At 34.4% G+C, this 18,555-nt stretch overlaps 1 protein-coding gene across 12 annotated transcripts in view; it reads right to left on the bottom strand.

The window, feature by feature from the left end:
- Positions 1-18,555, bottom strand: part of ptk2ab (protein tyrosine kinase 2ab) — a 71,989-nt gene that overhangs the window by 28,068 nt on the left and 25,366 nt on the right. For 7 of the 12 annotated variants that reach the window (XR_010896916.1, XM_067406930.1, XM_067406975.1 and 4 more), the window contains 17 exons: positions 14,545-14,632; positions 12,709-12,788; positions 12,166-12,228; positions 11,292-11,346; positions 9,702-9,842; positions 9,334-9,411; positions 9,149-9,247; positions 8,940-9,057; positions 6,740-6,779; positions 6,323-6,381; positions 5,719-5,733; positions 3,958-4,014; positions 2,708-2,728; positions 2,078-2,175; positions 1,847-1,931; positions 935-1,035; positions 5-120 (listed from right to left, as the gene is read on the bottom strand). Coding sequence is in view for 11 of the 12 variants with exons in the window: in XM_067406930.1 (XP_067263031.1) it covers positions 5-120; positions 935-1,035; positions 1,847-1,931; positions 2,078-2,175; positions 2,708-2,728; positions 3,958-4,014; positions 5,719-5,733; positions 6,323-6,381; positions 6,740-6,779; positions 8,940-9,057; positions 9,149-9,247; positions 9,334-9,411; positions 9,702-9,842; positions 11,292-11,346; positions 12,166-12,228; positions 12,709-12,788; positions 14,545-14,632 (1,314 nt within the window). In the remaining variant the exon portion in view is untranslated. Of the gene's footprint in view, positions 1-4; positions 121-934; positions 1,036-1,846; positions 1,932-2,077; positions 2,176-2,707; positions 2,729-3,957; positions 4,792-5,718; positions 5,734-6,322; positions 6,382-6,739; positions 6,780-8,939; positions 9,058-9,148; positions 9,248-9,333; positions 9,412-9,701; positions 9,843-11,291; positions 11,347-12,165; positions 12,229-12,708; positions 12,789-14,544; positions 14,633-18,555 lie in introns of those variants that run through there. The other 5 variants (XM_067406890.1, XM_067406909.1, XM_067406900.1 and 2 more) reach the window with 5 other exon arrangements.

Below are 18,555 nucleotides of genomic sequence, written 5' to 3'. Positions count from 1 at the left end.
TTACCTGTGTACAAAGCGTTTGCTCTCTAGGTATGCAAGGGCTGTGCTGAGCTGGTAAGAAAACAGGATGAGTGATGCTAAATCCAGACTGTACTTCCTAATTTGAAGAAAGGACCGCAACTGAAAAATAAAAGAGGGGGAAAAATGTAAATCAGTAAATACTGAAATAGTACTATGTGAGCTTTATGCAAATGCACAGCAAATTTAACTACATTAATTAACAATTAACGTAAACAGCACTGTCAGAGTTAAAACCAATGCTGAACATTAGATGGAGCTGTTGTATAGTTCATAGGAAACCACAGCCTGCCCCATATCATCCCTAGTGATGAGGCTTGGAACATCATATGTAAATAATGACAGAATTTCCATTTTGGGTTAACTATCCCTTTAAGAAAAAAAAGATTAGAACATTCCTATTTGTGAATTCAAAAACAGGCATTCTTAAAGTTAGAAGAAAATAGTTTAGAATTTTATTCTAAAGAATGTTGTGAATCTGGCCCCAGATGTGAACAGTAAGTGTCTTGAATCACCCAAGACAGATGTTAACACCAGGTGTAAACAGGGCCTTATGTTAATGCAGAACCCTTGTAGAGTGTTTTTAGCTATTTAACAGCTAACAGATTTCCATCAGAAAGCCCATATACACAGAGTGTCTCAGTTGGATTGAATCATCTGAGACGTGCTATGACAAACAGCCTCCGCTAGCAATCATCTTTACTACGCCTTTATGGCCGGTTTATGAGACAAGCCGTCATGATGGATTCCTCCAGCCTTAACCCGGCTGCCATCTTTGCGAATAATGTGAGCTTAATGTGTTTAATATCAGGTCACGTTCCCCACTGACATTTAAGGAGTGTTCAAACCCCTCCCCCAAACCCAAACCAAACTGCTACACATAACCCAGATTGCCTGCCATAAGAAAAAAAGCCACCTCTCCCAGCGTGCACAGCTCCATGATGATCCACACTGGGTTTTCTGTAATGACGCCAATCAGCTTAACAATATGCGGGTGATCGAACTGTCGCATGGTCACTGCAGGAACACAGAGAGACAAAATTAGCCCAACATCAACGTTATGACAGTTAAGCAGGGCTTACGGAAGCATATATAACTGCATTTGTTAAGAAAACCATACACTACCATTTAAAAGTTTTGGGCTAGAAATGTATGTTTTTATTCAACAAGGACACATTGATCAAAAGTGACAGTAAAGACATTTATAATGTTACAAAATATTTCTATTTTTAAATAAATGCTGTTCAGTTTTCAACATTCATAATAAAAAAAATGTTTCTTGAGCACCAAATCAGCATATTACAATGATTTCTGAAGGATCATGTGACTGAAGACTGGAGTAATGATGCTGAAAATTCAGCTTTGTCATTGCAAGAATAAATTACATTTCCAATTATTTTAAAACAGTGAATTTAAAACAGTGACTGTGAATTTGGAGGAATCCCTGTCACTTTAATAAGTGTGGTATGACATTGTCGGATGTGCATCATGTGCATCTAAATCAGACAAAATAACTGAATTATACAGTTAAATCGAATTATCTGTGAAGGATCTATAAAAGCTGTGGTAAAAACATCATGTCGTGTTTATTAGTGTCTGACCTTTCCTTCACTCTCACTCAAACCAGCACCTGTTCGAGTGTACAAAAGCCAACAGCTGTGCTCTTACAAACTTCACATTTTGAAAATGTTTGGAGTTTCGGCACCAACTAACCAAAACACATTCCACTCAGTTTAAGTGATGGAAAACTGATGGACAAAGCCATGGGAATGATGCAGATAAGCAGCGCTGTTATGGGCTGATGGGTATCAAGAGATTATACACTCACAGGCCTCCTGGAGGAACTTCTCTCGAACGCTGTCCGAGGTGCAGTTCTTACACGTCTTTATCGCCACAGAAAGAGCTGGGTTCTCCTGACGGCAAAAAAAGAAACAGAAAACAACTATTTAACTCTTTAAGTCCAGCATATTAAAATAGAAAACAGTTATTTTAAATTCTAATATTATTACACATAATTACATTTTCAATAATTTAATAAAATGTAACAAGTCATTTATACCGGACATAAGTAGATCCCTTGATGGACGTCTCCAAACTGCCCCTCTCCTATACAGCGTCCCAGCTCAATTCTGTCCCTTTGGATCTCATAGTCTCTGGCTGAAAGACAAAATGGACCTACAGTGAACAAATACTTAAAAATACCATTTTATATATGATTATCACAGGTCACTTTGCACCATGTACTCAAAGAACCGAGAACCAAGACACCATGCAGTTCTTTAATCCATCTGTTCATATATGTTTTGTTTTCCATTATATAATCCATCCCATACATGCCATTACATCACAATTATGAAACAAAAATGCATACAAGACTCAGTTAAGAAAATATACCAAGGTTTATTCATCAACAAGAGCATTCATCAACAAGCCCTTTGAAACATTTAAAAAGTGTCAAAGCCAGTTCGGAGCACCTTTAGTGGAACTTGAACATGTATACGCAGCATATATGTGGGTAAATCCAAAAAAAAAAATTCTGTTTAAAACATCAGTAAATAAAGATATAAAGATTCAACCAAAAGAAACACAGGCAAAGCAAAAGCACACAAACACACAGGCCCCACCGTCACACATGAAGTCTCAAGCATATGGAGGAAAGGGAATGAAAACAGCAGGAAAACAGCTTTACCTTCATCTAGTCCATAATATTCTGTTGTGCCAATAATGAGAGAAAACAAAGTGGCAAATATAACACTGGATAACATTAAGGTCACCATTAACCGATAATTACTGTATTTCCTTTTATAAAAGAACATTTTGATTAATGAAAGCAATGTTTACAAAGACCAAACGCTGAGTTTTCTTATCATGGCCCGGTTATTTTAACACTTTTATGTTAATTTTACAGTTGTGGGCAGCTTAATTAATATTAAATAGCATAATTACACCTTAAACAATAGTTCCAATGGAACAAATAGGTAAATAGAAAAATATGTCTTGTGTAGCAGTGAAATCAGTAGTACAGGAGTTAAAACTTAAAAATGATTGTAGAATATAATTAAAAGTTAAATAAAATGAACAAAAATTTATTTAAAAAGTAAATGAAAAGTAACTAATTTAAAATGCAAATCAAACCTTTAACTATAAAACTTAAAATGTATTTATATTTATATATAATTTGGGGTTACAAACATACAAGAATTTCAAATAATATATTTAAAGTCCTGACTGCGACCCAAGTCTCTTCAATAATTAACTAAATAATTTACCCAAAAATAACAACATGACAAAGCTAAATGTTTGTTCCATTTATAAAACAGATATTCAACATCATATCCATTTCAGTGCTTCCCTTGTGTCCAATAAGCACATGGCACAGTGTCCATGTGACCAGTATCGGTCAATACATGGAATTAGTTATATTATTATAATACAACTTTCTCTATTCTAGCCCACACTGAGCAAATGATGACTGACTGAGATGCAAGCGCACAGAAGGGAAGAGACAAAACTGAACGCCATGTTACTCTAGAGTTCAGTTTCAGACCTAAACGAACAGCTAAGCAGAAAGCGACACCGACTCAAGCAACTATAAACGTCTCAAGAGCTTCTGTGATGCCAAACAGCATGTTTATAAATCAGGTAGATAATAGGAAGTAAGTTAGGAAAGATATGTGCAGATATGCATTATATTTTCTTTCGAGGATGATTTTACAGTACAGAACAGCTAATCGAAATTATGAACACAAGGGTGTCACAATAAAAGAACCAATAGTTTACCCTAAGGTTCATTCTATTTAAGTAAAATTTTGAAATATTCACAGTATACAACCTCGGATTCCACTTAAGTTCATATTTGTGGACAAAGCGCAAAAAAAAAAAAATTTAAGTCAGAGCACCATAACTGGTTTGAGATCAGCGTGAACCTGTGATACTCACTGGAAGGCATGGTGTATGTGTCCTCTTCGTCTATGATCTCAGCGTAGTCATCCGTTTCTGAAAAGGGAAAACAGTATTTTAAATCCTAATGAACCAGGACCAGCTAAAAACAGCCTTTCCAAAACCAGAACCCCCCACAGAAACATGTCTTCTCATCTCTGGCACAACTCCATCGTCTCTTCCCCATTAACGCCGCAGTGCTAAGTTTAAAAGTGTTTGGAGGTCTATGTATTCTGCAGGAGCTTGGGTTGGCTTCGATCACATCCTCGCAACTGTGATATCTGAGTGTGTTTAAAGAGCGAGTACATCTGGCAGTGAGGGGGAATTTTTTTCTAAAACACTGGTGTCATTGGGAAAAACAGATGAAGTCATGGTTAATCTGACAGCTATTGTGTCTGTCCTGTCTGGTTTTAAGGAAAAAGTTATGTCAAATATTCTCTACGCAGCAATGTGGTGAAAGTCAACAGATTTTGACAGCTCATATCGACTTGTCAGTGAAGTCCCATGAGTGGACTGCTGTGAGCAAACACTTTGCCCTTACTGTGAGAGAAAGGGATGTGTGTTTTCAGTAGATAAAGTCTCCAACATGGCAGCACTGAATAGTTTTACCAGATCAAAACAACATCAAATTCCACTGTAAGCTATTGCTGTGAGAAATCACACATACACCTAGGTATTTTGTTTTTCTTGAGTTCAAAGGACTGTAACATGAAGCTGAATGCAGTCAAACTGTGCTATCAAACAGGAAATCACTGAAGCAACTGTTCACTTCTGAGCAGCAAGCTAAAGCAAATAGTTCTTCTAGAGGGGAAAACTTCGGCTCACTTTGACATACACTTAATATTTTTTTTGCACTTGTATCAGAAAAATATATTGCTGTGTTGAGCTAATAAGTTCATTACAAATGGTCGGGAGTTCAGTTGAAGCAATATGGCTTGTTTATTTAACAAAAAAAAGTAACACTTCATTTTACAGTGCCATAGGTACACATTACTACAGTACATGTACTTACTATAGTAATATCAGTAAATTATGCATAATTACCAGTAACTAACTCTATAGTAAGTACATGTAGTTAATTAATAGTACTCAGTACTTACAATGTAAGTACAAGGTATCTACAATGTAACTACAATGTAACGGCGGCATTGTAAAATAAAGTGTAACCAAAACAAAAAAAATCAATTTCATATTATTTCAAATAATATGCAAGTATAAAAAACAATATATTAAAATAACTGATATTCTCTAGCCATTTGCTGACATTCATATACATTTTGCTCTAAAATGGTAAAAAAAAAAAAAAAAAAAAAAATTCACCATTGTTGCAAAGTTAAAAATGTAGATAAAAAGAAGTTAAATATATATATATAAATCTAGTAAATCAAGGCAACTTTTGAATATCTAAAAATATCAGAAGATTGATATTTGATCATTTTCAATTATATTCACTAACATAATACATAGTAATAAACAGCAATTGTTAAAATATATTTTTATTACAACATTGTTAGAGCAAATTAATAGTTTCATATTTTTTTTGTTATTGTGACTGAAGTTTAAATTGATAATATATCTTGAAGTTATATTCTCAAATATTCTATATTTTAAAACTAGTGAAATAACAGTATATAGGAAACTTAAATGCACATTTTTGCTAGCAAAATCACTGATCAAGATGACTTATGATAATATAATATAATGTCAATATGCAATATATCGCCCTGCTCAATTCAGCAATAAGACAAAATTGGACTTTACCATCCCCAATATCATCTGTGGATCCAATCAGCATGCAAAAGATTTAAAAAGATAGAGACAGAGACAGAGAAAGCATTAGATTAATGTCTTTATCATAACAGATAGAAGTTGGTACTGAGGAGAGGCAATAGCACAAAAGAGTATTTCATGGCTGTCGCACAATGCAATAAAACCAAGCCCCAAACCATTATTTAGCAAGAGGAAGATATTGAAAAAAGCATTCTCATTCTTTAGATTATATTAAATACATTCACTATCATGGTGGGGGAACTTCCCAGTGATCTCTATGAAATTTTCCATCCTGTAAAACTGACACAAACCATTTTGTATTTTTATCAAGACATTATTTAGTATGTTTATTAAGCAATTTTCCTAAGGTGATGTCAGGTTAACCATTATTTTGGGGGTTTGGAGGAGGTTTTGATACAGAGCAACAGACTGGACCACATTTATTTAAACTAAAACAACTGTTCAGAATTAATGAGGTAACATCTTTTCAGAAAACATTAGAGGTTCACAGAACATCTTTGGAATTAGTTATGGATTAAATTCATTATCAATAAAAATGCAAGATCACAGCGCAGTCCTCTTGGACGAGTCTTACCTGAAACGGAGATAGCTTTGGCCCGGACTCCTTGCAACCGTTTCTCATGGTTTGCTGATCTGTGTGACAGAGGTTGAAGAAGATGAATCGTGTACATTTTCAATTAAACTTCAAATCACAGCATGACCTTTTCTACACTGATCTATGCTGAAGCCACTGAGCTGTTCTGTTCCATTAGCATGTGCAGGGGGATGACATAACAGATGGGCACTACCACAGTCACCTTAATGGGAGCTGGGCTGCAGGTCCCATTAGTTGAGGGTACACTGAGAGATTCCACATGTCTGAGCCAAAGAGGCCAAAGGAGCAAGAACAGAGTGTACAAGAAGAACAGAGTCTATATAATGGAAAACTGTCAAAATAATAATAAAAAAAATGTATAAACCCCACTTTTAATGTCTGAGTTTTGAAACTTACTTTGGAGCCTTTGGGATAGATGGAAGAGCTCTCTCTCCTTCTGTTGAGGAATACAATTTAAATGTGAAAACAAAAACAGAAATAATAACAAAAATTGAGAAATATAAGTTTATTTGATGATTTGAGGAGTGACAATACAGTGACTACCAATGGAAGTGAATGTGCATGTGCATCTCTTAAGGTCAATTCATTTGTCAAGATTTTGTTTTAGCTTTATGTTTAGAGGACAAGTTGATTAGGAAAATGAAAAGGTTGCTTTGCACATAGAGCATATACAGTTCAAATGTTTGGGGTCTGTGAGATTTTTGAATGAATGCTCTTAATGCTTACCTGTGCTGTATTTTTGTTTTATTAAAAATACAGTAAAACAGTAAAATTGTGAAATATTATTACAATTTAAAACAGATCAAATGTAATGAATTCAGTGTTATGAATGTAATGAACATTTCTTATTATCACCAATGTTAAAAACATTGCACTGCTTAATATTTTGTGGAAATGTGACTTTTATCTAGACTCTTTTGATTAATAAAAATTTCAGAAGAACAGCATTTATTTGAAATAGAAATCTTTTGTACCATTATAAACATTTTATATTACTTTTGATCAATTTGATGTGTCCTTGTTAAATAAAAATATTAATTTCTTTTCACTAGTTAACATGAACTAACAAGAATACTTCCACATCATTTATTAATCTTAGTAAATGTTAATCTGGTCACACTTTAGTTTGGGGAACACATATTCACTATTAACTATGACTTCTGCCTAAAACTCCTAATTACTGCTTATTTATAGTAAAGTAGTTGTTGTAATGGTTATGTTTAGGTATGGGGTAGGGTTAAGGAATGTAGAATATGATCATTTTTTGGACTTTATAAGACCTAATAAAGAGCCAATACACTAGTAATATGCTGCTAGTATTACAGCCAGTATGCTAGAAGTGTTACTGTTAAAGGTGCCCTAGATTCAAAAATTGAATTTACCTCGGCATAGTTAAATAAAAATACATACATTGAGTTTCAAACTCCATTGTTTCCTCCTTCTTATATAAATCTCATTTGTTTAAAAGACTTCCGAAGAACAGGCGAATCTCAACATAACACAGACTGTTACGTAACAGTCGGGGTGTACGCCCACAATATTTGCATATGCCAGCCCATGATCCCAACATTATGAAAGGCATTAGACAAGGGCAGCCAGTAACGTCTGGATGTGCACAGCTGAATCATCAGACTAGGTAAGCAAGCAAGAACAATAGCAAAAAATGGCAGATGGAGCGATAATAACTGACATGATTCATGATAACATGATATTTTTTGTGATATTTGTAAATTGTCTTTCTAAATGTTTTGTTAGCATGTTGCTAATGTACTGTTAAATGTGGTTAAAGTTACCATCGTTTCTTACTGTATTCACGGAGACAAGAGCCGTTGCTATTTTCATTTTTAAACACTTGCAGTCTGTATAATGCATAAACACAACTTCATTCTTTATAAATCTCTCCAACAGTGTAGCATTAGCTGTTAGCCACGGAGCACAGCCTCAAACTCATTCAGAATCAATGTAAACATCAAAATAAACACTGTACTTACGTGATTAGACATGCTGCATGACGAACACTTTGTAAAGATCCATTTTGAGGGTTATATTAGCTGTGTGAACTTTTTTTATGTTGCTTAAGGCAAGCGCGAGCTCTTGGGGCGGGGAGCACGAGATTTAAAGGGCCACACACCCTGAATCGGCTCATTTCTAATTATGATGCCCCAAAATAGGCAGTTAAAAAAATGAATTAAAAAAAATCTATGGGGTATTTTGAGCTGAAACTTCACAGACACATTCAGGAGACACCTTAGACTTATAGTACATCTTTTAAAAAAAGTTCTAGGGCACCTTTAATTTACTAACACAATTTTAAGATTGAAAGTTGTATCTGTTAACATTAGTTAATGCACTGTGAACTCATGAACATGAACATTTTTATTAACAAAGGATAATAAATGCTGTAAGAAAATGTTGCTCATTGTTAGTTCATGTTAGTTAAAGCATTAACTAATTATATCAAATGAAACCTAAACCTTATTGTAAAGTGTTACCTTATTTTCCTCAAAAAACATACAGACTCCAAACTTTTGAACAGTAGAGTATCTTATTTTCGTCCGAGATCTGTATTTGTGCGTATATATGTGTGTGTTCTCACCTTTCTGTACACGGACGATAAATGATGAGGAAGTTCCGTTAACAAGTCTACAGTAACCGTCAATGAGATCTGCCATGTTCTCCGCTGTGTTCAGTGCTGTAGTTGTTACCGTCAGAGGCTGAGAAATGCACAAGAACGCTGTACCATATCCATGTATATAAACCACATATAAGAAAAAAATAATACACTGAAAAATGTGTGGGAGTTACCTCAGGTGCTCCAGCCACATCTAACTGCAGAATTCCCTTCCTCTCTCGCTCCTCGAACTGGATACTCTGCACTTGCGTGAAGTTGGCGAGGTGTGTTGGCTACACAGAAAGAGATAAGACTTTAAAAACACTGTACAAATGTCTATCAGTATATTCCCCCATACATTGGACTGCACAGTACTTACATTTGAGCCTTTGTCTGTCAAGTAACTAATGCCCTCCTCAGGTCCGATGGCCAACTCCACTGCTATCACCCAGCTCGACTATCACACACAACAGCAAACACATTCAGCTCAAACACTTCATGAAACACACACAAACTAATAAATACAATGCAGCATTATTTTCCCTTCACACTGATGAATGACTAAAGGCTGTATCCATGTTAAAAAACCCTGATATTCATCTTTCAGCCAACAGAGGGCACTACAGACCATTAAAATAATCTATCACCATTAAGACAGAAATAATAAATCAGGAGAGTTAATACATGTAAATTACTTGTTAATTAATTCAGTTCATTAAAATAAAGCCACATCTAAACTCAACTCACCCCAAGAGCACATTTAAAACACTCCTTATCAAATCTGTATATAGGCGACAGGATCTCAAAGAACTTGAGGATACACTGCTCATCATTCAGATTGGCGAACTGTTTAAACGTCTGCTGGATCAGTTTCCGCAAGGATTTAGCCTGAAAAGACAAAACACAATGACTTGTAATCAAATTAAGCTATTAGTTTCAATCCCTTAAAGATGAAGTGCGTGTGTTTTTTTTTCTTATGCAAGTTTAATATGCATTGGCAACTCTAAGCAATTCGTAAGATGACTTTAGAAAGATTGTAAACACTTTGAAACACTGCTCTGTTTCCTTAGGGTCAACCAATGGCGCACATTTGGGGCGGGATTACTTCTTTGGTATCCTGTCTGATGCAAAAATTACACACTTAACCTTTAGGTGTTAAGTCAAAGGACAAACTGGGACATTTGAACCATTTAAAAGGAAAAGGCGTTCATAACTGATATTTCTAAATTTATATTTCTTCAGAGAGAGAATGTGAATCATTTTAATGGCACAATACAAGAGTAAGACCATAGTCGAGGAAAATAAAAGAATAAATAACCAGCCATCTCAATAAGGGGTCTTAATCTTAAATTTAAACATAACAGCTTTCAAATAAATCTTTAATGGTGTAAACAAGCGGTGTCAAATTATGCAAACACTATCAAAAAGTATTCATTATTCAGACATGATTTAGCCAGTTAAAATCAGGGTCCTATCCTTAAGAGATGCAGAATGTTTGCAAATCTAAAGATTCTCAAATTAAAACCCCCAAAACTAGTTGGTTATTCTCTCTTTCCTCTTGACATGGGCTGGGGTTTCCATGGCAACCACTGAAAAGAAGGCGACTTTGGGCTGCTTTGGGGTAGAATGTAAACTCAATAACGAAGAGCAGAAGAGAGCGAAAGGCACAAATTACCCTTTAACAAAAAAGGGAAAACACATTCCCATCTCAATTTCCAAATGCATTTAAACACACAGAGAATAACAATTTAGTGTAAAATCTCAAAGAAATTAAAAAGAAGAAGCCCAGAAGATTACATCTGCAGAAATTTAAAGGAGAACATTATTTTTTAATGTTAAAATATTTCTTTCTTTCTTTTTTCTTTTTTTTTTTTTTTTTTTTTTTTACATATATTTACATAGATAGAAAATTTCAAATAAATTACATTTTTGTCAATTAATGTTTAATTTAATTTAAGCAATTCTTTTACAACTGTAAACACCATGGCAATTATAGAATCTTTCACAAAGAATAATGCAGCTAAAATAATAGTAGACATCATGCACACAGAATGCTAAAAAGACTGAAACGGACTAGGTAGGTCAGGTGGAAAAGGAAACTGGCTCTCTGGCAAACTGCATTTCATTAGAACGGATCCCTTCAGTGACTTCTTCAGAGAGAGAGAGAGAGAAAACAGAACTGGGCCAAAGCATCTCAGGGGTGTGAGACCACAGAGGAAACCAGGCAGGTAATAACATTGATTTTGCCTGAACAATAGCATTTTCTTACATCCAATAAATCAAAACAACCACCGTTTTGAAGAAGTCATCGCAGGGGCATCAGAAGTGTCTTATTACCTTTACTGAATCTAATAAACTCTTTGGAAAGAATCTCCGCAGACCAACGTCCTTCCTGCAGGGATAGGATACAGAAAGACACTGACTTTAGTTTTTTAAAGAAAGTACAACTTCAGATCAGATTTTGGGGTACAAATCCAAGAAATGCGACAGCAACTTGTTTGAGGCTGAACCATTAGTAGAGGTTATTGTCTCTTACCAGGGAAAACATTACAGTAATGGAGACCCTGCACCACTGCAGGAGATACGCAAAGATCAATTATACTCTACTAAAAATAGATCAGACAGGTTTCAGAGGGCCATGCAACACGGACTAGTTATTCTGACCCATATACACACACAATCTGAAAGTAAAAGAGATGTAGAGAAATCCTCTAATGGTTCAGTCTAGTATGAGCTTGTTTTGAAATAAACAGAATTACATCAAGGGATGATAATGAGATAATGAGTAATATGAGAAAGAGATCTCATTGCAAAAAGTGAAACGTTTCTGTCGTGACAGCGACAAACAGTACTACATTTTGCGAGCCATTTTTGGTTTCATACCAAGTTTCCCTATGGAAGCCCATTTTTGGTAATTGCATCTCTCTCACAACTGAATATTTCTTCTAACTGCTCCTGTATATCTCATAACTGCAATTTTATTTCTTCCAATTTCTCTTAATTGTGACTTTACATCTCACAAAGTTTATTTTTAACTTTCTCACAACTACCTTCTTCATTCTGAGGCAGAAATCACCTACATCAAATCTAACTGGACCAAAATTCCTCAAGTTCAATCGAAAGGATTCTGTATGAAGAAGCATCATGTAATTAAATATGGGCACAGTGTTAGAACTGGATACTAATGATCCAAACTGACAGCATTACTTACTCTAATAATTCATAATTTGATTTCTTATCCAGGGCATTACCAGGCATGTCCCTGAAAAACCTCCTGGAACAGAGAAGAGAAAAGGGGTTTGTTTGAATTCAATCTTTAGTTGATAAAAGTCTTACTTTTACACATTTACACTACCATTCAAAAGTTTGGAGTCTCTTATGCTCACCAAGGCTGTATTAATTTGATAATACAATGTAAATGTAGATTTATTTAATATTAATACATTAAAAAAATTACAGTAAAAAACAGTAATAATGTAAAATATTATTACAATTTAAAATAACTCTTTTCTATTTTAATATATTTTAACAATTATTCTTGTGATGGCAAAGCTGAATTTTCATTCTTTAGTGTCACGTGATTCTTCAGAAATCATTCTAATATGCAGATTTGTTGCTCAAGAAACATTTCTTATTATTATCAACATTGAAAACAGTTGTGCTGCTTACTATTTTTGTGAAAACCGCAGGTTTTTTTTTTTTAGGATTCTTTGATGACCTTAAACTTTTGAACGGTAGTGTGTATCACACATACCTGATTTCAAGGCAGCCTAGTTTAAGTGCTATGTCTTGATCAACTTGATCGGCAATCTCCATCATATAATCATTTTTCACCTGGGCATACAGAGAAATATTAGGCTAGGCAAGGCAAGAAGAAAGACACAAGGCCATAGTGACTGTAGAGGGTGGATGATGACAAAATTTGGAACTCTGGAACAGACCGAAACTGCATGTCAAATAAATTAAAAATAAATAATAGGACGTTGATGTGTTTTCATTTACAACAAACAATAATGCAGTTATTTTGCTATTCATGAAAAAAATAATGAAGATTGATAACTCTGATGTAGCAGTACTTTCCTTTCAATCCATTAAAATTAAGTTACGTTTTCCTGTGTTATTTGTAATTTGTCTAAACTTCTTTTGTATAGATCGCCACACAAGGACCGGGTGGAATTTGTTTGTGCAACTTTCATGTGATGACACCATAGAACAGAGACATAAGCTTATTACAAGGACAGTCACTTGTAGTTTAAGTGTTTTACAATGATGATTGTAGGCTCATGGTTTGATCTTTGTAACCTGAAAGAGATGGTTATGGAGAGGGTTATGGACCCTGAGCCTTGAACACTAAACCACCACTCAATGTCTATGTGGGTGAATCTCACAAAATTAGATATTTCACCACAAAAAAAAAAAAAAAAAAAAAAAAAATTAATTAAAGGTGCCCTAGAATCAAAAATTGAATTTACCATGGCATAGTTGAATAACAAGAGTTCAGTACATGGAAATGACATACATTGAGTCTCAAACACCATTGTTTCCTCCTTCTTATGCAAATCTCATTTGTTTAAAAGACCTCCGAAGAACAGGCGAATCTCAACATAACACAGAGTGTTATGTAACAGTCAGGATCATTAATATGTACGCCCCAATATTTGCATATGCCAGCTCATGTTCAAGGCATTAGACAAGCCAGTATTAACGTCTGGATCTGTGCACAGCTGAATCATCAGACTAGGTAAGCAAGCAAGAAAAATAGCGAAAAATGGCAGATGGAGCAATAATAACTGACATGATCCATGATAACATGATATTTTTAGTGATATTTGTAAATTGTCTTTCTAATGTTTCATTAGCATGTTGCTAATGTACTGTTAAATGTGGTTAAAGTTACCATTGGTTCTTACTGTATTCACAGAGACAAGAGCCATCATTATTTTCATTTTTAAACACTTGCAGTCTGTATAATTCACAAACACAACTTCATTCTTTATAAATCTCTACAACAGTGTGTAATGTTAGCTTTACCCACGAAGCACAGCCTCAAACTCATTCAGAATCAAATGTAAACATCCAAATAAATACTATACCCACATGATCCGAAGCATGCATGACGAACATTTTGTAAAGATCCATTAGAGGGTTATATTAGCTGTGTGAACTTTGTAAATGCACTGTATTATAGTCAAGAGCTCGGGGGCAGGGAGTGTGTGATTTAAAGGGGCCGCAGCCTGAATCGGTGCATAGTTAATGATGCTCCAAAATAGGCAGTTAAAAAAATTATTTTAAAAAATCTATGGGGTATTTTGAGCTGAAACTTCACAGATACATTCAGGGGACACCTTAGACTTATATTACATCTTGTGAAAGAACATTCTAGGGCACCTTTAATTTTTGCATGAAGAAAAAAGAAAGCTATTGCAGGACCGTTACTTTTTTTTCTTTTTTTTTTGCATTGTGACTATTTTCATGACAATTATGATTCTCATTTTTGCAAAATAAAACCATTTCTACCATTTTTAATAATGTGACATTAGCAAAGGGTTTGGCAGTAGTATACATGCTGCAAAATTAAACTATCCATCACCTGATGATAAAAGTAGTTAAGAGTTGGCTGGTCCTCAGTAAACTGGTTTAAAAATCCTTTAGGCAAGTATCGAATCCGTAGCTCATATCTGGAGAGAGAAGAGAGAATGAAAAAACATTATCTAATAACAAAATGCACATTCTATCAGCTCTACCTGAAGTCGCCTTCATCATGTCAGCATAATGCTCAAAATAGTCACAGGTGATCATCAATGATTGGCGGCTGTCACACAGCCTGACCAATCACAACAGATGCTTTAGAAAATGAAGCCCTCAGATTGAACATCTTTACCGTGTGTCTTGAATTTTTAACAACGATGATGGTTCTGATTATGGAGCTGTTTACTCATCTTCCCCCTCATATGTGACTGATTAGAGATGCCGGTGAGATCTTCTAAAGTCTGCCAGACAACACAATTACTGTCATATCAGTGGCTGCTCTCAGCAGCTGTCTGTCTGGGAGGTAAAATCACGCCCTGTTCTCTCACAGCTGGCTCACTGTCTGCTCTCAATTACACTAAATTAGTTCAACACATCTCTCTACCTGAGCAAGAGCCAGAATGCTGCGGCACCTGCCTCACACGTTCAAAACAATGTTCTCTAAATCAGCTGGGGATGATGTACCTGGAACCTGCTGCCGTCTACCTCAGACATGATGCACAGAACATAAAGACAAAATGAGTTTCAAATAGTTTTATAATGCATTGTGAAAATAATCTGTGCCGAAATAAGACAGTATGCACTATATGTGGGCCTGGGTTCTTTTGTGCAGGACATTTCTGAACATTCAGATCTGGTAGAACAGCAAGAGATTCTGTCACTTTGTTTAAAAAGCCTCAATTTACTTTATTCTTGATTCCTTATACTGTAAGCTACGTAAGTCTAAAACAATTTGGTGCCTTCTAAATATCTGGTGAAGAAACTATTCCAAGACTTCAACATTTTGCATAATATGTAGGAAACCAGATTGTAAGTAAATAAAAAATTAAAAATGAATTATGAATATGTAATGAAAACACCATAAATGTACACATAAAATGAAAATTTGTGGACATACATTGCATTTTATTTCTACTGTATATCATGGGCGTTTCCTCTGAGTAGGCAAGGAGGCAGTGTCTCCTCTAAAACAGCAGGTGGCTTGCCTCCACTGAGCCCATTGACTTTAAACAGACCCCCTAAAGCGTGCGCTGAGTTTGGTGGGGGTAACTGAGAATGAATGGGGGAAAGTCACGTGAGAGGAGGCAATGCCTCCATCGTGCTATGATTGGATGTGATTGGTTATGACTGTATATGATTGGATATGATTGGTTCATATCCCGCCTCTTCATTTCGTGCAAGTTCTCGAATCGGCCTAAATGAAGACAATGATGGCTAATTTAAATGAAGACTAATTTTGACAATGAAGACTAATTTAAAAAGTAAGTAAACAACTTAGCCACTTAGATATCACCGTTTTATGTCACATCAAAATCAAACTTGAAATGGCCTGAAAAGATAATGACTGTGGGGGTTTTTAGTGAGCAATCAGCTTGGTGAAATTAAAGGTACATCTTCGTGTCTGTGTCTGTGACTGTGACCAGTGTGTACAAGCTTGATGACTGCTAAAAATAAGTTGACTATTAAAAAGAAAAGCTGAACATTAGTTCACAATAATATAATATAATATAATATAATATAATATAATATAATATAATATAATATAATATAATATAATATAATATAATATAATATAATATAATATAATATAATATAATATAATATAATATAATATAATATAATATAACATAATATAATTAATATAATATAATATACACATTATTTGTATAACACTATATAAAAATATTTTGGGGTAGTTCAGTTAAAATTTCTTTCCGTTTTTGATGTACTTCCCGAGTTGCGCAAAAATAGTTAATTTGTATAATAATAGTGTTGTGTTTTTGTCCCTCCACAGTAAAACACCATACAAACATTCTTCTACATGTACTAGCACAGATTCCCAGCAATAACAAAAAAAAAAGTAGTGTTATTAAAATAGAAGCAGTTTGGATTTCTGGTTTAGATCAGTTTATCACACTGTACATTAGGCTGTGCTGAATAATATTTTTCCATGTGGGAAACACGATCATAGACCATGAAAAACAAGAAGTAGCCTGCAGTCAAATCCTGCAGTTTTTTTTTCCATTTCTTCAGAAACTGAAAAGGAGGAATTTAACCTGCTGATCCGCATTTGCAGAGGGTAAAATGTCTTGCTTTAAAGCAAATGCTGCATTTATTATCAGAGCTTTGTTTTTCATTATGAAGACATGCTGGAGGGTGAACAGAATCAAGCTCATCCTTTGAACTGCGGACTTCCCCGTAAATGCATAAAAAGCCCATTCATGCATAATGAACGGTTGAAGAAAGGAGATGGGTGAAACAAGCCTCGGTCTGCGTGAATGGAATATAAACAATAGAGCAATTAAGCAGGGGCTGCTTTATTTAGCTTCATTAAGATAAAACTCACTACGACTAGCCACATTCATTCTGAAGCTCCGTCCACTGGGCCAACCTCATTTTAATGCAAAATTAACAGACCCCACTGAATGAATTATACATAAGCCATTTTATCATTCTTTCATCCTCTAAAGATGAACAGCATATTCACTCCGATAATGCTTTACAACAGAGCGATGTGCAGTGTCATCCTAATAAAACAGGCATGACCCACATTTAACAATGAACATATTGGATATAAAGAACAGGAATCCTGTTATATGAAATTATTATTATTATATATTAGGGATGTAACGATGCATCCGGAATCGGTTGAAAATCGCTTAAAATATGTGACGACTCAAGTCGGTTGAGATGCTAAATGAATCGCGATACATTTGGGGGCGGCGGTTTATATGAATGTATATCTGAGGAGAGCTGACTGGGTTCATAAAAGTTTAGATGGTATTTTCTTTTCATCTTACTTCCGTACAATGCATTTTAAAGTGGTTTTTATAAGCGCACAGCGCTGCTTTGTTTACAGTGGTAACCAAGGAAGCGTCGTATTGCCACTGTTCCATAAGCGCCACCTGCAGTCAAGACGGTGAATTTGCATTCTCATGCAGAAAGTCTGCCGTTATGAAGTTTTATATAGCATAATTTCACAAAGCTAAAGTCTGAACATTTTTTTCTTCAAATGTTAAAAGGTATACAATCAAATTTAAAACAAATTAAAAACTGTTTATGCTGTATGTATGTAGCATCTTTGTTGGGATCATGATTAAAATGTAACGTTAGTGGTTGCCTCTAATTTTAAATGGCTACAGAGAGTTCAGCCTGTAATAGAACAAATAAACATCTTGTTCATGTACTCATATGAAGAGATCTCTTTTATTTGTATTATTTATTTATTTATTTATTTATTTGATTTAGGATTTGTTTTAAAATTTCAAGTCAGTTTTGTTATGAAGATATTTCAATTTCAAAAAGAAATATGCTGCATTTTGTCTGAGAAATAATAAATAGACACTTTCTCATTTAAATCTCATTTTGTTAAAAAAAAGTGAGAAAATCGTATCGTGAAACCAATATTGTGAATCGTATCGAATCGTGAGTTGAGTGAATCATTACATCCCTATTATATATATATATATTTCCTATTATATATATATTATATATATTATATTTCCTAATATATATATATTTCCTATTATATATATATATAATAGGGATGTAATGATTCACTCAACTCACGATCGATACGATTCACAATATTGGTTTCACGAGAAAATCGTATCGTGAAACCAATATTGTGAATCGTATCGAATCGTGAGTTGAGTGAATCATTACATCCCTATTATATATATATATATATATATATATATATATATATATATATATATATATATATATATATATATATATATATATATATATATATATATATATATATATATATATATATATATATATATATATAGGCCAACTAATTTATGCCCCACTAGTGTCAACAAATTAAACAAAACAACGTTAACAT

Source organism: Chanodichthys erythropterus, chromosome 2 (genome assembly GCF_024489055.1).
Source record: "Chanodichthys erythropterus isolate Z2021 chromosome 2, ASM2448905v1, whole genome shotgun sequence".
Classification (NCBI taxonomy): domain Eukaryota; kingdom Metazoa; phylum Chordata; class Actinopteri; order Cypriniformes; family Xenocyprididae; genus Chanodichthys; species Chanodichthys erythropterus.
This window is presented reverse-complemented; position numbering and strand designations above follow the sequence as displayed.